We start from the raw sequence: 24704 nt of genomic DNA on the forward strand, positions 1-24704 counted from the left end.
AATAATTTAGCTGGATTAACAAAAAGAGCCGGCAGCCATCATTGCTCTCATTGTGGGGAATGTGGACTGTCACTATGGACCTACTCTGCCCGGAACAGGTGAAGATTCATAGTGACAGTCCATTCTAACCTATAAGGCCTTGTACAATGGGAGATGCTTAGAGGGGTGCTTAGAAAAAGAAACCGAGATTTTCTGAAGCACCGGTGCCTATTTCTACAGGAGAGATGCTTAGTTAAGCGTCTATCCTATACAAATAAACATCGGTGCTTAAGAAAAGTCTGGTTTATTTCTCTAAGCATCTTCCCTAAGCACCTCCCATTGTACAAGGCGAAGGCTGGACAATTCGTCTCCACTGTTGTCCCTCGATTTGCTTTGATTTTGCCGTTGGATCTTGGTGAAACTGCTCTTTCTTTCGTTGGTAGACGTTTGATCTTCGCTGGAATTGTTTTGACCGTGCGGTGAGTTCATAGCGGACCATGACCTATGGGCTCGGCCTCTCACGTGATTGGCTGGGCGAGCGCTTATCGGGTGCGCAGACGAGCCTCTCCGCGCACGCCGCGCGTCGTGGGTGCATTTTCAACTGTTGGGGGGAGCAGTCCGAGCAGATGGCCTGACGCTTGCACACCTGCCGCTACCTTTACACACAATGACTGGTGGTCCGCAATGAATCCTGGTCCCACAAATCCGTCGCTTGGGTTGTTTACTTTCGTGTGATGAGGATCTGTTGGCTGTGTCTCGTCTGCGATTGGCTAGAGGGAGATAGAGGATGGACTGACGCGTATGAACCCGCTGGCTGTGTCTCGTCTGCGATTGGCTAGAGGAAGATAGAGGATGGACTGACGCGTATGAACCCGCCCCGCGAAATATGACGGGTGGGCCTTGTTGGCTGATGGTCCCACACAACGGTAGCTGGGCTTGTTTTCTTCCGCGTGCATATTGACCGGGTCATCCAGCGGGAGATAAAAATCGTCCCCGCCGCGCCCGGCACACCTCCCTCCTCCACTCCACTTGGAAGCCTTCGTCTGCGGCGTCATACCACTGCCGGGGTGCCGCGCAAGAGGTCAGGGTCCGCCGCCACCGCGAGCCAGGGGACGCCCGTTGGTGAGCCTGCATGCAGGAAGCCGACGGGGAGCACGGCGTCAACAAGCCGACAGGAGGCGGGGTCTTCCCGCTGGGATGGAGGAGCAGGCGATGGCCGGGAGGCCACCGGTGGGGGAGCAACGAGGCCCGAGCTCTAGGATCCGCACACATTGCGGGATGGAGAAGAGGCCGGCGTGGGGCGCAAGGAGCAGCAGGGGAAGAACAGTGGGGCTTTCATCTCCTCTCTCATCCCGACTCCTACAAACCTCGCCACTGGTGCTTGCTCGGCTTACTCATTCTCCTCCTCTCCCCATATTTTCCTCTGTTGTTTGTGTTCCTTCAATTTGCAGGGATTGTGGGAAGCAAATGTACGTGGGTGAGTTATTTCTTTTGTGTGAAAGTCTCTTCCATGCTGGTCTATGGATTCCTTGACGCTCTGTTCATGACTGACTCTTGTTCTTGTTTTATCTTTTTTACCTTTGCAGGGAGTTGTTCTACTCTCTCCCTCGTGGTAAGTTTGCTGGGCAGTGGCTTACTCCTCTCGTGTTTCGTTAGTTTGACCGGGGTGTACCGTGTACCTGGACGAACAAGGAACGTCCCAGCCACTGGTACCCTACTTTGTTTTGTGAATTTTTTTGTCTTTGTTTTGATTTGGTTGTGTGGCTGTCCTTGCGATCCAGGTGGGTTGAGTTGCGGTTTAGGTGGAGATGTTGGTGCTGTTTGAGACGCCCACTGGGTTCGCCGTTTTCAAGGTTCTGAACAAGGGCAAGCTCGACAAGATCAAGGTGAGTGCTCACCGTTGCCTGAGCTCTTGGTTTGGTTTGGATTACTCACATTGATCTCTGCCTGTTTCCTGGACCGACAGAGCTTTGTGTTCATCTTTGTCCGTAGGATCTATGGAAGGAGTTCACCACATCGGACTCGGCGAGAAAGGTTTGTGCTTCATTTTTTATTCTTTCAACGGCAAAGTAACTTCTCTTTTCAAAACACTTAGCACATGATCTATCTATCACACTATAATAGAGGAAGTCAGCAAAAGCCGTTTATTTGAATGAACAAGAATCCGTGGTGTGCTCCTGAGCTATATGTCCCTTCTCCAAATGTTAGAAAGGTTATCTGAAATTAGTTGTCACATAGAAGTTGGTTTGGGAAACTAGGCTCATTTGATGTTTGCATGCCTTCTTTGAACCGCAAGGAACACTCTACAACTGAACTCACTTAAGCAGGCTGATAGATGGCAAGTGACATCCATGACTGCACTTACTTTTTGTGAGCCTATTTGCTCAAAATAATAAGAGGCTGAATGGTTCAGTTAGACACTGTGCTTCTTCTTGGTGATATCCACTAATTTTTTGTTAGGGATATATAAAGTTCTTGATAAGCTGTTGAGAGAATTCATATGCCTCTCAGTCCTATTTCTTATATTATGATACTTTTTTTAACTGACTCAATGTAACTCACGCAATATAACTTCAAGCAAATAGGCTCAAAGTTCAGCTCCAAGGAATAAGCAGGTCAGCGGACATGCATCCGCTGACATCCTTATTTCTTGTGCAAGCTTGATGGATGTGACAATGCACATCACAAATGGTTCATTCCGTGTAACCATATGTGATGCAAGTCACCTCACACTCCAGCGGCTCGAGCGTATCTCATCGCACACGATCATGTTTTGGCAATTATCACACTTACCAGCTAACCTTGTGTGATGAGGGGTGTTAATAGTCTTGCTCTGTAGTAGTGTGAAGATCTGGAGGACGCAGGCTGTTGGGGATATTACTACTGGGCGTAAACCGGCCTACCTGGGCCGGATTAACTTCATCAGTAGTTCAAAGGTGTTAAAGCCCAAAGAGGCAGGTAAAGACCTAGGGCCCGTAGTCGGTTTAAAACCTGTAGCCGTATACCGGCGTTTGTATATATACTTGTACTATAAGTTAGGAACAAGGAGAGACCAACCCGGATACGAGTATGAACCGGTGTTGGGACTCTCTGAACCGACAGGCGTCACCCGTGTATATAAGGGGGCGACCCGGTGGCGGTTCAAGAGGGAGACGACAACTCGAGACATAGGCGAAGCTTGTTTGCTCCCTAGTCATCGAAACACCCATCAATTCCATCACAACTAGACGTAGGTTTTTACCTTCATTGAAGGGGCCGAACTAGTATAAACTCCCCTTGCGTCCTTGTGTCCGCTTTAACCCCTTCAAGCTAACCCGTCGCGATGGCTCCACGACTAAGTCCTTTCTCTAGGACATCTGCCGTGACAACCCCCCGACAGTTGGCGCCCACCGTGGGGCTATCGCACGATGGTTTCCGGTTCTTGGAGGGCCGCTTTGAAGGACTCAAGGGCTACGCTGTAGGCCGGATGACTAAAAGTCGTCGCGGCAAACTCTACATCGACGACGCAGGCTGGGGCCCCGAGGCCGGCTCAATTGAGTACGGGTACCGGGTCCCCTTTGGTAGCATTCACGTTTTCATTGGCAAGATCGGTGAACCGGGCCCTGAGCCGGACATCTGCGCCGACCTCGTCGAGACGGCTCAGCGTGCGCGATCCGCACGGGTTAAACCGGCCATGAAGCGTGCCTTCGTGGGAATGATCCATGGAGGGAGTTATGAGGATGTATCGGAGATTCGCGGGGCAACTACCGTTTGTTCCGGTGACGACTCTTCGACCGGAGAAACCGAATCTCTTTATCAGCTACAAGATGGCCGGATTGAGAGCTGTTCCGATGGTGACAGTATTCTGGACCCCTCTGATCTGCCTAACCGGGTTGGAATATTTATGACCGGAACACAAGCAGCGCTTCACTCTTCGACAGCAGCGGCAGCGATCTCCGGTCAGCAGCGGAAATAGCTGCCGGGGCAGGAGGCCCTGTGCGCCCACCGGCTCAGGTTCTATCAGAACTGTTTGATGCGTTGGCTGTGCTTATGGCAGAAGTTAATCCGCCAGATCAGGACGCTCACAACACGGAGATTGCAAAGGTAAAGGAACAAATCACACAGGCCAAAACGGATCTGGCGGCTGAGGACACCAGGATGGCCGCAGAGCGGGCCGCTTTAGATGCACAGGCCTACAGGCTTATGTTGGACCAGAGCGCGTCGCATGAAGTCATGAGGAGGAAGCACCGATCCCTCTTACCTCCGGTTTTCGAGGCCAGGGACCTTTTCAACACTCCAGGACTAAGAGCCAACAACCCGCTGGAGGGGAACCAGGCAGAAGCCCCTGGGACCGGTGCGCCGGTTCAGCCCCGTCAGATGGACCCGCCTCGTCAAAACACCGTTATACCTCGGGATGCTTTAACACCCCCGGGTCATTATTCCAACCCAATGGACAACCTTGTTGCCACTGCTGCACGGCTGGAGGCCATTCCAGTTGAAGGTGACTCGCCACAGGCAGTAGAGACGCGACGGGTCAAGGAACTTCTGAGGACAGCTTTGGCCCAACAGGAAGCGTACTCGTACAGCCGTGACCGGATCCACTCGACCCCCCCCCCCCCCCGTCCAAGCCAGAGTTATAGCAGACATATGGATGAACCAGCAGTGTCGAGTAATGAACGACGTGGAGCACCCCGTGGTAACAACCCGACGGGTGGTGCTGATGACGCTCAGGAAGTGGTGAACCGGGCCCGAGCGCGCAAGGAGGCCGAGTTAGCCGCACAACATCAGGCTCGGCAGCTCACGCCGATTCGTCCAACCATTTCGATCGAACCTGGTGTTACTTCTAGTTCTTTGGGGGTGCCTTGCCTCGTCCCTGCTTTACACAACGTGCGCCTGCCCAAGGATTTCAAAGGCCCACGTAAGGTACCAAATAATACGGCGGATCAACCACCAGAGACATGGGTAGAGAGCTATGAGATGGCCATGGAGATGCTTGATGTGGATGACACGGCGTGTGTGAAATACTTCACCATGATGCTTGAAGGAACGGCCCGTACTTGGCTAAAAAGCTTGCCCGCTAATTCTATCAGCTCGTGGGCCCAATTACGAGCTCGGTTTATCAACAATTTCAAGGATACCTGTAAACAGCCTATGTCGATAGTGGACTTAGCTGCATGCGTCCAGGAGGAAGGAGAGTCAACGACTCATTGGGTGCGCCGGGTTTCACAAGTGTTGCACTCCTCAGACCGCATCAACGCTGACACCGCAGTATTAACCCTAGAAGGCAACTGCCGGTTTGGGCCCCTGAAGTTGAAATTGGGACGGATGAAGCGTCATTGCACCGACATGGGAACCCTCATGGCCGCTTTGGTAAAATATGCTGATTCTGATAGTACCAAGGATACCGAGTCTGATGATGACAAGACAGGGAAGGGGAAGAAGAACAGCAGCTCCAAAGGTCAGCAGCATCACTGGGTAGGCAATGGCGGAGGAGGCAAGCGTAAAGCGGATGGCAACATGGATTTTGTGGCTAATACCAACGTACAGGACAATGGCCAGCGGCGCAAGGGCAGGCCGAAAAATCGTAGTGGAGCGCCCAACCCCAACCCAAACCGCCTGAACTATTTGCTAAACCAGCCCTGTCCAAAACATGGGACGAAGGAGGAGCCAGCAAACCACCTTTGGAAGGATTTTTTTATTATGCAGGAGTTCAAGAATTCTAATAATTTCCGGTATGATCACGGATCTGGCGGTGGCTCAGGATCCGGGCCGGGTTACGGTGGAGGAAGTTCCGATTCGGGATTTAATGGTAATCCGGGCGGGCATAATGGTCAAAATAGTTAGAACAACCAGGGTGGTTACAACCAACAGCAGCAACAGTCAGGTTACCAAAGCAACCAAAGCAGTTGAGTAGTGGGCAGTACCATGTATTTACCACTAGCTTGGACAAGCGAGACCGGAAGGTTCAGAGGCGGGCAGTCAACTCTATTGAACCGGCCACACCCTGTTATCTACGTTGGTCTGAACAGCCAATCATATGGAGCAGAGAGGATCACCCACTCCAGGTCGATAATCCGGGTCAGTTGGCTCTGGTGGTGGCGCCTCAGGTGGGAGGTTACAAGTTCACCAAGGTGCTCATGGATGGAGGGAGCAGCATTAACATCCTATACTATGAGACCTTCCGTCGTATGGGACTAACAGATAAGAATCTCAAACCGTCCAATATAGTATTCCACGGTGTAGTGCCTGGCAGATCAGCATATCCCGTTGGTAGGATAGCTCTTGAAGTGGCCTTTGGGGATGATCACGATTCCAGGTCGGAGACATTAACGTTTGAAGTGGTGAAAATCCAAAGTCCATATCATGCCCTGTTTGGGCGTCCGGCATACGCCAAGTTTATGGCTCGGCCCTGTTATGTGTATTTGCAGCTCAAGATGCCGGGTCACAAGGGGACAATAACGGTTCACGGAAGCCGCAAAATCGCTTTTGAATGCGAGGAAGGAGATGCGGCTTATGCAGAGTCGGTTTGTGCCACCGAGGAGTTGAAATACTATAAAGACAATGTTGATCCGGCGGACATGACTCCGTTGAAGAAGCCAACTACGGAGCACGATCCGGCCCTGAAGTTCAAATCGGCAGCAGAAACTAAGCTGGTTGACTTCGTACTTGGTGATTCGTCCAAGCAGTTCAACATCAGTGCCAACTTGGATCCAAAATAGGAAAGCGCGCTCATCGAGTTCATCCGTGAGAATCGGGACATTTTTGCATGGAAACCCTCTGACATGCCAGGTGTACCGAGGCAACTCGCTGAGCACACACTTAATGTGGATCCTAAATATAAACCAGTGAAACAGTTCCTCCGCCGGTTTAACGAAGAAAGACGCAAGGCAATTAGAGAAGAGGTAGCCAGGCTCTTAGCAGCTGGCTTTATTATTGAAGTTTTTCACCCTGAGTGGCTTACCAATCCGGTGCTGGTCCTTAAGAAAAACGGCACCTGGCGCATGTGTGTAGATTACACAGATCTTAATAAGGCTTGTCCAGCAGATCCTTTTGCCCTCCCCCGTATTGATCAAATCATTGATGCTACGGCGGGTTGTGAGCGTTTAAGTTTTTTGGACGCATATTCTGGCTATCATCAGATCAAGATGGCAGTTAAGGACCAGGAGAAGACGGCATTCATAACTCCCTTTAGAGCCTTCTGCTATGTGTCTATGCCTTTTAGGCTCAAAAGTGCCCAGGCAACTTATCAACGGTGTGTACAAAATTGTCTTCACAAGCAGATTGGCCGTAATGTACATTCTTACGTGGATGATATCATAGTTAAATCCAGGGAGAAGGAGACTCTGATTGACGATTTGAAGGAAACCTTTGATAACCTAAGGACGTACAAGATGATGCTCAATCCGGACAAGTGTGTCTTTGGTGTACCGGCGGGCAAGTTATTGGGTTTTCTGGTGTCCAACAGGGGAATTGAGGCTAATCCGGAGAAGATCACAGCCATCACCTCCCTGGCTAAACCGAAGTGTATCAATGATGTTCAACGCCTGGCAGGCCGGATTGCCGCGTTAAGCTGGTTTATCAGCTGCCTTGGGGAGAAGGCGATCCCTTTATATCAGATGTTAAAGAAGACGGATCAGTTCATCTGGAGTTCTGCTGCGGATGAAGCATTTGAGGACTTAAAGCGGCAATTGGCCAATCCGCCTGTGCTCGCCGCTCCCATTGACAAGGAGTCGTTACTGCTATATGTTGCTGCTAATGCTCGTGCGGTCAGCGTGGCTATTGTGGTGGAGCGAAAGGAGACAGGTAAGGAGCATCCGGTTCAACGTCCGGTCTATTACATCAGCGAGGTACTCATTGAGTCCAAGCAAAGGTATCCGCATTGGTAGAAGCTGGTGTGCGGAGTTTTTATGGCAAGCCGGAAGCTTAAGAAATACTTCCAAGGGCACCCAATTACAGTGGTCAGTTCTGCTCCTTTGGGGGATATCATCCAGAACCAGGAAGCAACTGGCTGGATTGCAAAGTGGGCTATAGAGCTGGGACCGTACGGTTTGAAGTATGTGCCCCGAACAGCGGTTAAGTCTCAAGCACTTGTTGATTTCATCAATGATTGGCCGGAAATGCAAGCACCTGAAGAAAAGCCGGATCATACGTATTGGACCATCCATTTTGACGGATCCAGGCAGTTGGAAGGCTCCGGGGCTGGAGTCGTATTAACTTCCCCACGAGGTGATTGAAGGAAATATGCCCTAGAGGCAATAATAAAGTTATTATTTATTTCCTTATATCATGATAAATGTTTATTATTCATGCTAGAATTGTATTAACCGGAAACATAATACATGTGTGAATACATAGACAAACAGAGTGTCACTAGTATGCCTCTACTTGACTAGCTCGTTAATCAAAGATGGTTATGTTTCCTAACCATGAACAAAGAGTTGTTATTTGATTAACGGGATCACATCATTAGGTGAATGATCTGATTGACATGACCCATTCCATTAGCTTAGCACCCGATCGTTTAGTATGTTGCTATTGCTTTCGTCATGACTTATACATGTTCCTATGACTATGAGATTATGCAACTCCCGTTTGCCGGAGGAACACTTTGTGTGCTACCAAACGTCACAACGTAAATGGGTGATTATAAAGGTGCTCTATAGGTGTCTCCAAAGGTACATGTTGGGTTGGCGTATTTCGAGATTAGGATTTGTCACTCCGATTGTCGGAGAGGTATCTCTGGGCCCTCTCGGTAATACACATCACATAAGCCTTGCAAGCATTGCAACTAATGAGTTAGTTGTGAGATGATGTATTACAGAACGAGTAAAGAGACTTGCCGGTAACGAGATTGAACTAGGTATGGGATACCGACGATCGAATCTCGGGCAAGTAACATACCGATGACAAAGGGAACAACGTATGTTGTTATGCGGTCTGACCGATAAAGATCTTCGTAGAATATGTAGGAGCCAATATGAGCATCCAGGTTCCGCTATTGGTTATTGACCGGAGACGAGTCTCGGTCATGTCTACATTGTTCTCGAACCCGTAGGGTCCGCACGCTTAAGGTTTCGATGAAAGCTATATTATGAGTTTATGAGTTTTGATGTAGCGAAGTTAGTTCGGAGTCCCGGATGTGATCACGAACATGACGAGGAGTCTCGAAATGGTCGAGACATAAAGATTGATATATTGGACGGCTATATTCGGACACCGGAAGTGTTCCGGGTGATTTCGGAGAAAACCGGAGAGCCGGAGGGTCACCGGAACCCCCCCCCCCCGGGAGAAGTAATGGGCCATATGGGCTTTAGTGGAGAGAGAGAGGGGCAGCCAAAGGTGGGCCGCGTGCCTCCTCCCCCCTGGTCCGAATTGGACTAGGAGAGGGGGGGCGGCGCCCCCCTTTCCCTCTCCCTCCCCACTTCTTTCCCCCTCCTAGTAGGAGTCCTACTCCTACTAGGAAGAGGACTCCTCCTTGGCGCGCCATAGAGGGCCAGCCGGCCTCCTCCCCTTGATCCTTTATATACGGGGGCAGGGGGCACCCCTTGACACATAAGTTGATCCACGTGATCATATTCTTAGCCGTGTGCGGTGCCCCCTTCCACCATAGTCCTCGATAATATTGTAGCGGTGCTTAGGCGAAGCCCTGCGACGGTAGTGCATCAAGATCGTCACCACGCCGTCGTGCTGACGGAACTCTTCCCCGACACTCTGCTGGATCGGAGTCCGGGGATCGTCATCGAGATGAACGTGTGCTAGAACTCGGAGGTGCCGTAGTTTCGGTGCTTGATCGGTCGGGTCGTGGAGACATACGACTACATCAACCAAACGCTTCCGTTGTTGATCTACAAGGGTACGTAGATCACACTCTCCCCTCTCGTTGCTATGCATCACCATGATCTTGCGTGTGCGTAGGAAATTTTTTGAAATTACTACGTTCCCCAACAGTGGCATCCGAGCCTAGGTTTTATATGTTGATGTTATATGCACGAGTAGAACACAAGTGAGTTGTGGGCGATATAAGTCATACTGCTTACCAGCATGTCATACTTTGGTTCGGCGGTATTGTTGGACGAAGCGGCCCGGACCGACATTACGTGTACGCTTACGCGAGACCGGTTCTCCCGACGTGCTTTGCACATAGGTGGCTTGCAGGTGACAGTTTCTCCAACTTTACTTGAACCGAGTGTGGCTACGCCCGGTCCTTGCGAAGGTTAAAACAACACCAACTTAACAAACTATCGTTGTGGTTTTGATGCGTAGGTAAGATTGGTTCTTGCTTAAGCCCGTAGCAGCCACGTAAAACTTGCAACAACAAAGTAGAGGACGTCTAACTTGTTTTTGCAGGGCATGTTGTGATGTGATATGGTCAAGACATGATGCTAAATTTTATTGTATGAGATGATCATGTTTTGTAACCAAGTTATCGGCAACTGGCAGGAGCCATATGGTTGTCGCTTTATTGTATGCAATGCAATCGCGCTGTAATGCTTTACTTTATCACTAAGCGGTAGCGATAGTCGTGGAAGCATAAGATTGGCGAGACGACAACGATGCTACGATGGAGATCAAGGTGTCACGCCGGTGTCGATGGTAATCACGACGGTGCTTCGAAGATGGAGATCACAAGCACAAGATGATGATGGCCATATCATATCACTTATATTGATTGCATGTGATGTTTATCTTTTATGCATATTATCTTGCTTTGATTGATGGTAGCATTATAAGATGATCTCTCACTAATTATCAAGAAGTGTTCTCCCTGAGTATGCACCGTTGCGAAAGTTCTTCGTGCTGAGACACCAAGTGATGATCGGGTGTGATAGGCTCTATGTTCAAATACAACGGGTGCAAAACAGTTGCACACGCGGAATACTCAGGTTATACTTGACGAGCCAAGCATATACAGATATGGCCTCGGAACACGGAGACCGAAAGGTCGAGCGTGAATCATATAGTAGATATGATCAACATAGTGATGTTCACCAAAGAAACCACTCCATCTCACGTGATGATCGGACATGGTTTAGTTGATTTGGATCACGTAATCACTTAGTGTCACATCCCTAGTTCTGGTATGTCCTAGACCAGCTAGCCATTTATGCATCATGTTTAAATTCCATTTAAATTTGAAATGGGGATTTGTAAAACCCTCAGAATCATTTCTGGAAATGACCCAGATAAAAATTGCTCCAAAAAGGTCCAAGAAAATGTTCATGTTGTTCTCTAAAAATATTGGACAGAGATGAAAATCAAACCAATATTTTTAGGAGCTCATAAGTATTTATTTTGGGCATTTGGAATCAATGCAGTAATTATTTGCTTTGGATATATAAATTATATATATATATTATATGTCCAAAAATTGTGCCATTTGTTGAGGAGCTCTGGAATAATACCACTGGCACTTACAAAAATTGGCATAATAAAATAAAATGGTTTAGTATTTTTATTAAATCAAAACAAATGTCAGAAAAATAGAAAAGAAAACAGAAAAGGGAGAGAGACTTACCTGGGCTTCTTACCTGGCGCCTCTGGCCGGCCCATTTCTGCTCTGGCCCAGCCCACCAGGGGCATAGCCGTCTTCCTCCTCTTGCCAGTAGGCAGAGGGGAAGCCGTGCCCGACGCTGTGCGCGCCGGCACGCAGCTGCCTGCCTGGCGTCCTCCTCGCCGCCCCGGAATGCCCGAACGTCGCCACGACGCACCGTACCCCTCTCACTCTCCCCGGTCCTCTCCTCTCCTCTCCCTCGCTTTCTCTCTTGCGTCCGAACGCGCCCGCCGCCACCGACGAGCACCACCGCGGCCACCGGCCACCCCTCGCCCTGCCGCTGCGCCCAGGAGCTCCACCACATCGCCGGCTACCTCTCCGTCAAGTCACGCGCCTTGGGAAGCCCTGAAGCCTCGTCATCGAGCTCATCTTCTCCGCACGGCCGCCGGAGATCGCCACCGACATGCCTTCTGCTCCGAGCCTCCCCCGAGCCCATGGCGACGCCTCTGCAACCACTGTGAGCTCCTGCATTGGAACCCCCTCTCCCCGAGCTCAATTACGCCCTCTAGTCGTGCCAGCCGCCGTAACCGAGCGCCGCCGTCCGCCATGGTCGTTGCTCTGGCAGCCACCGTGCATCTCCGCTCAAGCTTGTGCCTCCGGCGTGCTCCTGGAGCAACGACAAGTCCAACGCAGCCCCTAACTAGCTCTCCCGTGCGCTGGAACCACGCGCCCGCACTTGCCCGAGCTCCGGCCGCCACCGCGAGCTTCGCTCCGGTGAGCTCCGGCCATCCCCGCTGCTGCTGCATGCCGCCCTGGATGCGGGTGAGCCTCAGCTCCTCGCCCGTGGTCTCCGCCGCCCGAATGGTCGCCGAAGGGCGAATCCCGCGCCCTCCGCCCGTCTGCTGCCGCCGGTGGCTAAACGCCGGCGTGTTAGCCCCAGTTGACCAGGGGGTTTGACCTCCCCTGGCTCAATGACAGGTGGGGCCCGTCCCTGCTAATTCTAGTTTAGGATTAGCTTAAATTTAATTAACCTCTGTTAATTAACCATGACACTGACGGGTGGACCCCACGTGTCAGATTTGACCTAGACAGCTGCGTTGACCCGCTGATGTAGTGATGAGGTCATGCTGACGCAGTTATTCTTTTTCTGGAATTATTTTTTAAACAGGAAATTCCAGAAAATGTTCAAAACTTCAAAAATTCATATAAATTCAACCATAGCTCAGATTGAAATAATTTATATATGAAAAATTATTAGAAAAATTCAATCTATCCATCTGTACCATTTTCATGCATTACAAACCAACCTATACATGCTGTATATGTGAAAACACACTTATGGCATATTTAAGAGCTTATTTTGGAGTTGCATCTGAATCTTTAGTTCAAATGGACTTTAACCAAATGAATGCTAGTTGCATTAGCTCAAACAACATCACATCTTCATGCCATGTTCATGCATCATAATGTTGCATATGCTTGTGTTTGATTGTCGACACCGTTCCTTCTCGATAGGTACTACTTCGGAGACCGTTCCAGAGTACCTGTCTGAGGAGCAGTGTTTTCCTTGTTGATCTACCAGGCAAGCAACCCCCCTTGTTCATTCCGATACAATCCTACTCTCTCGCTCCTGCTCTCAGTTATTGCATTAGGACAACATCGATTCAACTGCTACTTTATGCTGCGGTAGTTGAACCCATTCCTCTGCATGACTTGTCATTGCCACAGTAAATAGTTAAAACCCACTAGCATGTGTAGGAGTTGATTGAGCCATGTTGTGTTCTTGACATGCCATGCCTGCTATTGCTTAGAGTTGTGTCAGGTCTGATTCATCGGGAATGAATTGGAATGTTATGATATGTTCTGGTAATGAGAGTTAAGCGTCTGAACACGTTTTGGTAAAGGTAGCGGTGAGAGGCCATGTAGGAGTACATGGTGGGTTGTCTCATTGGGACCGTCCTTAAGAACTGAGTTCTGTGTAAGTTGTCCAATGACTAGCTACTACCACACATTGGGCTCCGGGCGCTCCAAGCTCTCTCGACTTATTAACCGCCTTGAGCTCTATCCAGGAGTTGCAAATAGTTTCTGGTGTTTGTAGGTAGTGCTATTTTTCTACCGAGTGGCACCCGGCAGGATGGGCTCGGGACAGACGAGGCACAGGTGGCATGGTGTACCAAGTGGCACCCGGATGGTGGGCTTGGGAACCCTGCTCACATCGTTTGGGGCCGTGAGCGACACCCCGGCCGGATCTCCTTGCGGATGGAACCCAAATAGGTGATAGACCTGGACTAGAGTCTTGTGTGGTTAGTCAGGTCGTGGCCGACACCCTCGCCAGGCTTCCGCTTGAAGGTTGCCAAGATACATGACGTGTACATGGTGATAAGTGGTGAGAGCGTGTGTGATCAAGTACACCCCTGCAGGGTTATCATGATCTATTCGAATAGCCGTGTCCTCGGTTATGGACTTCTTGGATGCTTACGTGGTACATAGACAACTTAAAGTGGATACTCTAAAATGCTCAAGACAAGTGTGAGTGCTATGGATGGCCTTCTCGTAGGAGAGACGGGGATGAATCCATAGTAGTGTATTGATGTGGTGATTAGTGGACTCGTGTGCGCTGCCTCACCTCAAAGAAGTTTCTCATAGTCGTAGAACAGGATAGCCACTGAGTCAAAGCTGGCTTGCTGCAACTAAACCCCACATTACCTTCTTGATACAAATGCATGTATGATAGTATCTGACGTAAGTCTTGCTGAGTACCCTTGTACTCACGTTTGCTTTATTTACATTTTGCAGATGAGACATCTGTCTCACTAATAGTACCGCTTGGACTTCGATGAATAGCTTGTTACCTCAGCTACGATCTTGTACCTTGGAGGGACTTGTAGATAGTCAGGCTTCTCGGCCCTTTTCATTTGTAGTTGTCTGTACTCAGACATGTAATGCTTCCGCTTGTTGCTTGTATGCTCTGAATGATGGGTCATGTGACCCCTGTTTGTATTTATTCTATGTGGCTCTTCTGAGCTTTTATCTATATGAGTTGCGTTATGTTGTGATGCCATGTTGTACCTCACATACTTGCATGTTATGCGTACGTGTGATGTGTATTGCTATGTGTGGGATCCGACAATCTAGTTGTTTGTCCTTGGCAGCCTCTCTTATGGGGAAATGTAGTCTAGTGCTTCCTTGAGCCATAGTAGTGCGCTACAGCCCGGTTCACCGGAGTCCTGCTAGCCCAGCACTACTGTTCAGGACACTTGACTGGCCGGCATGTGTTTCACTTCGTTCCTGTGTCTGTCCCTTCGGGGAAATGTCACGCGGAGACATCCGGAGTCCTGCCTAGCCTGCTACAGCCCGGGTTCCCCGGAGTCCTGTTAGCGCAGTGCTACAGCCCGGATTCACACGCTGTTGACCGACACGCTCGATGTGAATCATGTATGCCTGTTCCCATAGGTTAGTGCCGCTTTGGGTTCACGACTAGCCATGTCGGCCCGGGTTCTCTGTCATATGGATGCTAGCGACACTATCATATACGTGAGCCAAAAGACGCAAACGGTCCCGGGCCATGGTAAGGCGACACCCATGGGGATACCATGCATGAGGCCGCAAAGTGATATGAGGTGTTACATGCTAGATCGGTGTGACTTAGAATCAGGGTCCCGACAGCTTTGGTATCAGAGCCTGACTGCCTGTAGGATTACCAAGCCAACCTGGTCGAAGTTGAGTCTAGAAATTCTTTAGCTATATAGGGGAATTGATTGTGGAAGGGAACGTAAGGCTCTTTTTACTCCTTATGCCTCATGCCTTCTGATCTGAGTCATCCTATCTTTCCTACGGGGTTAAGGAACTAGGCTTTCTCTTCCGTCTATCAGGATCACGTGTTACTACTCCGTAGTCTCTAAGGTTTGGTTGATCTGAGTCATATCCTAGTTCGAGTATCTCCGGTGTAGCCTGTTTAGTAATATCTCAGAACCTTGAGTGATGACGTTGAGTATGGTGCTACCCCTTCATTTGCAGGATGTTTCATTTCGAGCATTTTACTGCCGTTATGCTGCCGGATTTGTCCTAGAAGTTCAAGAGATAGTATTTTTCTCATCCTATAATCTACATCCTTATGATGATGCTGAATCCATCCTTGTTCCCTTGGTTGGTTCTTCAGGATGTTGCCGGTTAACCGAAGTTCTGTTGCTCGTATTCGGAACCACGGAGATGGTAGGGATGAGGATCCTCCCAACCAGTCTTCGTTGGCAGCATTCATGTTAGAGGTTGAGAAGAACAAGCGAGAGTCTAACCGCTTGTTAGCACGTATTGAGGAGAACACCTCCCATCAGCACAAAGAGTTTGTGTTCATCCATGACTTCATCGGTCTGAAACCACCTACCTTCCATCATTCCATTGAACCACTCGATGCAGATGACTGGCTACGTAGTATCACACACAAGCTGCGTTCTGCGAACGTAGCTGAAGGTGACAAGGTCACCTATGCTGCTTATCACCTGGAAGGTCCTGCTAGTATTTGGTGGCAGAACTATGAGGCTATGCTTCCAGCTGGCCAGATACCTACCTGGAAGGATTTCACTGAGGCTTTCCGCGAGCATCGCATTCCTCAGGCTCTCATTGACCGCAAGAGAGAAGAGTTCTGTAGTTTCACTCAGAGTAAGATGGTTGTTGATGCTTATAGTAGAGAATTTGAGAACCTCGTCCGCTATGCTACAGAAGAGGTGTCCACGGATGCCAAGAAGCAGGCTAGGTTCCGGAAGGGTCTCAACCCCAAGTTGCGTCGTGATCTCCACTTGCATCATTGCAATACATTCCAGGCTCTTGTGAACAAGGCCATTAACGCAGAAACAGCTCAACTCACTTACGAGGAGTCTCGTAAGCACACCCGTGATTTGGTTTCTTCCTCGGGTTCTACTTCGCAGAAGCGCCGGATTTGGGTTCCGAACTCCGCTCTTCCACCCGGATATTCACCGAGGCCATCTTATGTGGAACCTCACCCAATTCAACCGTATGCTCCACCCAGACATATTGGTAGACCGCTTGTCAATGCGGGTCCACGTCCTACTTCAGGGACTTGTTTCACATGCGGAGAGCCAGGACACTATGCACGTGACTGCTCTCAAACCAACTATGCTCCACCCCAGCCTGAGAAGTCTGTTGGCCGTGGTAAGCCATCACACAATATGATTAGTGTCAAGTCAGCTCCCACTGAACGTGGATGTGTGCATCACGTCTCAGCTAAAGACACTCATGATGATCCGGATGTCGTTCTTGGTACACTCCTTGTCAACTGTCATCCAGCTTCGGTTCTGTTTGATACCGGAGCATCTCATTCCTTCATTTCCGAAAGTTATGCCAGCTTGCACAACATATCCTTTTGTGATATGCCCTCTCCACTAGTAATTCAAACCCCTGGATCCAAATGGCAAACTTCTAGTGTAAGCCATGGTAATGAAATCCTTGTTGACAGACTTGTATTCCTTGCGTCACTTATAGCCCTCAAGTCTACGGATATTAACATCATCTTGGGTATGGACTGGATGAAAGCTCATTATGCCAAGATTGATTGTTACACAAGGTCTGTTCAGCTTACACACCCATCTGGCAAGATAGTCACCGTCTCCACTAGAGTTGCAAAGCGTTAACTCTATTCTCTTAATGCCAACCCTCTTCCAGACCTTGAAGATATCCCGGTAGTCCGTGACTTTCCGGATGTTTTTCCAGAGGAACTGCCAGGTATTCCACCTGACAAAGATGTAGAATTTGTCATAGATCTTATCCCAGGAACCGCTCCAATCTCTAGGAGACCTTACAAGATGGCACCCTTAGAGCTAGCCGAGCTTAAGAAACAACTTGATGAGTCCTTGCAAAAGGGTTTCATCCTTCCTAGTTCTTCTCCCTGGGCTTGCCCCGTTCTCTTTGTCAATAAGAAGGATGGTACGGACCGAATGGTTGTAGATTATCGTCCCGTTAATTTGGTCACGATAAAGAACAAGTATCCGCTCCCCAGGATCAACGACCTGTATGATCAGCTCGCTGGATCCTCAGTCTTCTCCAAGATGGATTTGAGGTTAGGCTACCACCAAATCAAGATCAGAAATGGGGATATTCCTAAGACGGCTTTTCTCACTCGTTATGGTCAGTACGAGTACACCGTCATGTCCTTCGGTCTAACTAATGCTCCAGCTACTTTCTCTCGCTTGATGAACTCGATCTTCATGGAGTACTTAGATAAGTTCGTCGTGGTTTACCTTGATGATATTCTTATTTACTCGAAGAACGAGGAAGATCATGCCGAACATCTTAGACTTGTGCTAGGAAAACTCAGAGAGCACCGTCTTTATGCCAAGTTCTCCAAGTGCGAATTTTGGTTGCCAGAAGTGACCTATCTCGGCCACGTAATCTCTGGTAAGGGCATTGCTGTCAATCCCGAAAGAGTTCAGGACGTTCTTGATTGGACTCCGCCTGAAACAGTTAAGCAAGTTAGGAGTTTCCTTGGTCTAGCTAGTTATTGTCGCCGCTTCGTTGAGAACTTCTCCAAAGTGGCCAAACCTCTCACGGAACTTCTCAAGAAAGATAAAAAGTTTGAGTGGTCCCCACAGTGTGAGCACAGTTTTCAGGAACTGAAAAGACTCTTGACTTCTGCTCCCATACTTGTGCCACCGGATTTCACTAAGGACTTTGTTATCTATTGTGATGCCTCACAACAGGGACTAGGTTGCATTCTTATGCAAGATCGCCATGTGATTGCCTATGCATCTCGACAGTTGCATCCACATGAGGAGAATTATCCTACACATGATCTAGAGCTTGCAGCCGTAGTCTATGCACTTAAGACATGGCGACATTACCTTCTCGGTAAACGTTGCGAGATTTTACACCGATCACCAGAGTCTCAAGTATATCTTCACCCAACCAGATTTGAACCTTAGGCAAAGACGTTGGTTGGAGTTGATCTCAGATTATGATTTAGGGATTACCTACACCCCAGGTAAGGATAATGTCATGGCTGATGCGCTAAGTCGTAAGTCCTATTGCAACAATCTCATGTTGCAGCAGGGCCAACCACTTCTCCATGAGGAATTATGTAAGCTTAACCTCCACCTTGCTCCTCACGGATTCCTTTCTACCTTGGTGGCGAAACCTATTCTTGTGGATCAAATCATCTCTGCTCAGAAGCAGGATACGGGAATTTCCCGAATCGAGAGAAACATTAACAAAGGAGTTGGTGGTAGTTTCTCTATAGATGATCGTGGTGTTATTTTCTTTGAGAGTCGCTTGGTGGTTCCCAAGAATCAACATCTTCGACAATTAATCCTTAAGGAGGCGCATGAATCTCCTCTCACGATTCATCCCGGTAGTACTAAGATGTATCAGGACCTACGCCAGAGGTTCTGGTGGACTAGGATGAAGAGAGAAATTGCTTAGTTTATTGCTAACTATGACGTTTGTCGTCGCGTTAAGGCAGAGCATCAAAGGCCTGCTGGCACCCTTCAACCTTTAGTTATTCCTGAGTGGAAATGGGATAAAGTTGGTATGGACTTCATCACCGGTTTTCCCAGGACCAAGAAAGGGAATAACACTATCTTCGTAGTCATTGATCGTCTTTCCAAAGTGGCTCACTTCCTACCTGTTCGAGAGAGTATCACTGCTAGTCAGCTCGCTGACTTATATATTTCTCGAATAGTGTCACTTCATGGTGTTCCACTAGAGATCAATTCAGACCGTGGTAGTCTTTTCACTTCTCATTTCTGGGAGAGTTTCCAAACTGCCATGGGCACCCATCTTTCTTTCAGTACCGCTTTCCACCCTCAATCAAGTGGTCAGGTGGAAAGGGTCAACCAGATTCTTGAAGACATGCTTAGAGCTTGTGTTATCTCATTCGGTATGGATTGGGAGAAGTGTCTTCCTTTTGCCGAGTTTGCTTATAACAACAGCTACCAATCCAGCCTCAAGACAGCTCCTTTTGAGGTTCTTTATGGACGAAGATGTTGAACGCCTTTGAACTGGTCAGAAACCGGTGAAAGACAATTCTTTGGACCGGATATGATCCAGGAGGCAGAAGAGCAAGTTCACATCATTCGTGAGAATTTGAAAACAGCCCAATCCCGTCAAAAGAGCCAGTATGACCGTAGTCATAAGGAAGTGGCTTATGAAGTTGGCGATAAAGCTTACCTTCGGGTTACCCCTTTGAAGGGTACCCATCGATTCGGTATCAAGGGCAAGTTGGCTCCTCGTTACATTGGTCCCTTTATCATTCTCGCTAAACAAGGAGAGGTTGCCTACCAGTTGGAACTACCACCACATCTTTCTCGAGTACATGATGTCTTCCACGTGTCTCAACTCAGGCGTTGCTTCTCGGATCCCATCCGCGGAGTGGACCACGAAAAGCTTGATCTCCAAGATAACCTCACTTATCGAGAGTACCCCGTCCGCATTCTGGATCAAGCAGAGCGTATCACTCGACGTCATAACATCAAGTTTCTCAAGGTTCAGTGGTCTCATCATTCTGAGAGAGAAGCTACCTGGGAGCGTGAAGATCGTCTTCGACTTGAGTACCCCGCTTTCTTTCCGCCGACTCCTGAATCTCAGGACAAGATTCTTCCGAGTGGGGGCGAGTTGTCACATCCCTCGTTCTGGTATGTCCTAGACCAGCTAGCCATTTGTGCATCATGTTTAAATTCCATTTAAATTTGAAATGGGGATTTGTAAAACCCTCAGAATCATTTCTGGAAATGACCCAGATAAAAATTGCTCCAAAAAGGTCCAAGAAAATGTTCGTGTTGTTCTCTAAAAATATTGGACAGAGATGAAAATCAAACCAATATTTTTAGGAGCTCATAAGTATTTATTTTGGGCATTTGGAATCAATGCAGTAATTATTTGCTTTGGATATATAAATTATATATATATTATATGTCCAAAAATTGTGCCATTTGTTGAGGAGCTCTGGAATAATACCACTGGCACTTACAAAAATTGGCATAATAAAATAAAATGGTTTAGTATTTTTATTAAATCAAAACAAATGTCAGAAAAATAGAAAAGAAAACAGAAAAGGGAGAGAGACTTACCTGGGCTTCTTACCTGGCGCCTCTGGCCGGCCCATTTCTGCTCTGGCCCAGCCCACCAGGGGCATAGCCGTCTTCCTCCTCTTGCCAGTAGGCAGAGGGGAAGCCGTGCCCGACGCCGTGCGCACCGGCACGCAGCTGCTTGCCTGGCGTCCTCCTCGTCGCCCTGGAATGCCCGGACGTCGCCACGACGCCCCGTACCCCTCTCACTCTCCCCCGTTCCTCTCCTCTCCCTCGCTTTCTCTCTTGCGTCCGAACGCGCCCGCCGCCATCGACGAGCACCACCGCGGCCACCGGCCACCCCTCGCCCTGCCGCTGCGCCCAGGAGCTCCGCCACATCGCCGGCTACCTCTCCGTCAAGTCACGCGCCTCGGGAAGCCCTGAAGCCTCGTCATCGAGCTCATCTTCTCCGCACGGCCGCCGGAGATCGCCACCAACGTGCCTTCTGCTCCGAGCCTCCCCCGAGCCCATGGCGACGCCTCTGCAACCACTGTGAGCTCCTGCATCGGAACCCCCTCTCCCCGAGCTCGATTACGCCCTCTAGTCGTGCCAGCCGCCATAACCGAGCGCCGCCGTCCGCCATGGTCGTTGCTCTGGCAGCCACCGTGCATCTCCGCTCAAGCTTGTGCCTCCGGCGTGCTCCTGGAGCAACGACGAGTCCAACGCAGCCCCTAACTAGCTCTCCCGTGCGCTGGAACCACGCGCCTGCACTTGCCCGAGCTCCGGCCGCCGCCGCGAGCTTCGCTCCGGTGAGCTCCGGCCATCCCCGCTGCTGCTGCATGCCGCCCTGGATGCGGGTGAGCCTCAGCTCCTCGCCCGTGGTCTCCGCCGCCCGAATGGTCGCCGGAGGGCGAATCCCGCGCCCTCCGCCGCGTCTGCTGCCGCCGGCGGCTAAACGCCGGCGTGTTAGCCCCAGTTGACCAGGGGGTTTGACCTCCCCTGGCTCAATGACAGGTGGGGCCCGTCCCTGCTAATTCTAGTTTAGGATTAGCTTAAATTTAATTAACCTTTGTTAATTAACCATGACACTGACGGGTGGACCCCACGTGTCAGATTTGACCTAGACAGCCGCGTTGACCTGCTGATGTAGTGATGACGTCATGCTGACGCAGTTATTCTTTCTCTGGAATTATTTTTTAAACAGGAAATTCCAGAAAATGTTCAAAACTTCAAAAATTCATATAAATTCAACCATAGCTCAGATTGAAATAATTTATATATGAAAAATTATCAGAAAAATTCAATCTATCCATCTGTACCATTTTCATGCATGACAAACCAACCTATACATGCTGTATATGTGAAAACACACTTATGGCATATTTAAGAGCTTATTTTGGAGTTGCATCTGAATCTTTAGTTCAAATGGACTTTAACCAAATGAATGCTAGTTGCATTAGCTCAAACAACATCACATCTTCATGCCATGTTCAGGCATCATAATGTTGCATATGCTTGTGTTTGATTGTCGACACCGTTCCTTCTCGATAGGTACTACTTCGGAGACCGTTCCAGAGTACCTGTCTGAGGAGCAGTGTTTTCCTTGTTGATCTACCAGGCAAGCAACCCCCCTTGTTCATTCTGATACAATCCTACTCTCTCGCTCCTGCTCTCAGTTATTGCATTAGGACAACAACAATTCAACTGCTACTTTATGCTGCGGTAGTTGAACCCATTCCTCTGCATGACCTGTCATTGCCACAGTAAATAGTTAAAACCCACTAGCATGTGTAGGAGTTGATTGAGCCATGTTGTGTTCTTGCCATGCCATGCCTGCTATTGCTTAGAGTTGTGTCAGGTCTGATTCATCGGGAATGAATTGGAATGTTATGATATGTTCTGGTAATGAGAGTTAAGCGTCTGAACACGTTTTGGTAAAGGTAGCGGTGAGAGGCCATGTAGGAGTACATGGTGGGTTGTCTCATTGGGACCGTCCTTAAGAACTGAGTTCTGTGTAAGTTGTCCAATGACTAGCTACTACCACACATTGGGCTCCGGGCGCTCCAAGCTCTCTCGACTTATTAACCGCCTTGAGCTCTGTCCAGGAGTTGCAAATAGTTTCTGGTGTTTGTAGGTAGTGCTATTTTTCTACCGAGTGGCACTCGGCAGGGTGGGCTCGGGACAGACGAGGCACAGGTGGCACGGTGTACCAAGTGGCACCCGGATGGTGGGCTTGGGAACCCTGCTCACATCGTTTGGGGCCGTGAGCGACACCCCGGCCGGATCTCCTTGCAGATGGAACCCAAATAGGTGATAGACCTGGACTAGAGTCTTGCGTGGTTAGTCAGGTCGTGGCCGACACCCTCGCCAGGCTTCCGCTTGAAGGTTGCCGAGATACATGACGTGTACATGGTGATAAGTGGTGAGAGCGTGTGTGATCAAGTACACCCCTGCAGGGTTATCATGATCTATTCGAATAGCCGTGTCCTCGGTTATGGACTTCTTGGATGCTTACGTGGTACATAGACAACTTAAAGTGGATACTCTAAAATGCTCAAGACAAGTGTGAGTGCTATGGATGGCCTTCTCGTAGGAGAGACGGGGATGAATCCATAGTAGTGTATTGATGTGGTGATCAGTGGACTCGTGTGCGCTGCCTCACCTCAAAGAAGTTTCTCATAGTCGTAGAACAGGATAGCCACTGAGTCAAAGCTGGCTTGCTGCAACTAAACCCCACATTACCTTCTTGATACAAATGCATGTATGATAGGATCTGACGTAAGTCTTGCTGAGTACCCTTGTACTCACGTTTGCTTTATTTACGTTTTGCAGATGACATATCTGTCTCACTAATAGTACCGCTTGGACTTCGACGAATAGCTTGTTACCTCAGCTACGATCTTGTACCTTGGAGGGACTTGTAGATAGTCAGGCTTCTCGGCCCTTTTCATTTGTAGTTGTCTGTACTCAGACATGTAATGCTTCCGCTTGTTGCTTGTATGCTCTGAATGATGGGTCATGTGACCCCTATTTGTATTTATGCTATGTGGCTCTTCTGAGCTTTTATCTATATGAGTTGCGTTATGTTGTGATGCCATGTTGTACCTCACATACTTGCATGTTATGCGTACGTGTGACGTGTATTGCTATGTGTGGGATCCGACAATCTAGTTGTTTGTCCTTGGCAGCCTCTCTTATGGGGAAATGTAGTCTAGTGCTTCCTTGAGCCATAGTAGTCCGCTACAGCCCGGTTCACCGGAATCCTGCTAGCCCAGCACTACTGTTCAGGACACTTGACTGGCCAGCATGTGTTTCACTTCGTTCCTGTGTCTGTCCCTTCGGGGAAATGTCACGCGGAGACATCCGGAGTCCTGCCTAGCCTGCTACAGCCCGGGTTCCCGGAGTCCTGTTAGCGCAGTGCTACAGCCCGGATTCACACGCTGCTGACCGACACGCTCGATGTGAATCATGTATGCCTGTTCCCATAGGTTAGTGCCGCTTTGGGTTCACGACTAGCCATGTCGGCCCGGGTTCTCTGTCATATGGATGCTAGCGACACTATCATATACGTGAGCCAAAAGACGCAAACGGTCCCGGGCCATGGTAAGGCGACACCCGTGGGGATACCGTGCGTGAGGCCGCAAAGTGATATGAGGTGTTACATGCTAGATCGGTGTGACTTAGAATCAGGGTCCCGACACTTAGAGGATTAGAGGGATGTCTATCTAAGTGGGAGTTCTTTAAGTAAATTAATTGAACCTAAATTTATCATGAAATTTAGTACCTGATAGTATCTTGCTTGTTTATGCTTGATTGTAGATAGATGGCGCGTGCTGTTGTTCTATTGAATTTTAATGCGTTCCTTGAGAAAGCAAAGCTGAAAGATGATGGTAGCAATTACACGGACTGGGTCCGTAACTTGAGGATTATCCTCATTGCTGCACAGAAGAATTACGTCCTGGAAGCACCGCTGGGTGCCAGGCCTGCTGCTGGAGCAACACCAGATGTTATGAACGTCTGGCAGAGCAAAGCTGATGACTACTCGATAGTTCAGTGTGCCATGCTTTACGGCTTAGAATCGGGACTTCAACGACGTTTTGAACGTCATGGAGCATATGAGATGTTCCAGGAGTTGAAGTTAATATTTCAAGCAAATGCCCGGATTGAGAGATATGAAGTCTCCAATAAGTTCTATAGCTGCAAGATGGAGGAGAACAGTTCTGTCAGTGAGCATATACTCAAAA

The 24704-nt window shown here is 49.0% G+C and overlaps 1 protein-coding gene across 11 annotated transcripts in view; it reads left to right on the top strand.

Annotated features, from left to right (window-relative positions):
- Positions 1–729: 729 nt before the first annotated feature.
- LOC125510827 (uncharacterized) overlaps positions 730–24704 on the top strand; it is a 49122-nt gene continuing 25147 nt past the window's right edge. The window contains exons 1-6 of one of the 11 annotated variants that reach the window (XM_087521895.1): positions 748–1456; positions 1566–1591; positions 1761–1865; positions 1946–2013; positions 2822–2937; positions 14246–14497. In XM_087521895.1, coding sequence (XP_087378021.1) covers positions 1788–1865; positions 1946–2013; positions 2822–2937; positions 14246–14289 — 306 coding nt within the window. In that variant the 5' untranslated portion in view covers positions 748–1456; positions 1566–1591; positions 1761–1787 and the 3' untranslated portion in view covers positions 14290–14497. The other 10 variants (XM_087521894.1, XM_087521888.1, XM_087521889.1 and 7 more) reach the window with 10 other exon arrangements.

The sequence above is a fragment of the Triticum urartu genome, chromosome 5A (genome assembly GCF_056163025.1).
Source record: "Triticum urartu cultivar PI428250 chromosome 5A, HENAU_Tu73, whole genome shotgun sequence".
NCBI lineage: Eukaryota > Viridiplantae > Streptophyta > Magnoliopsida > Poales > Poaceae > Triticum > Triticum urartu.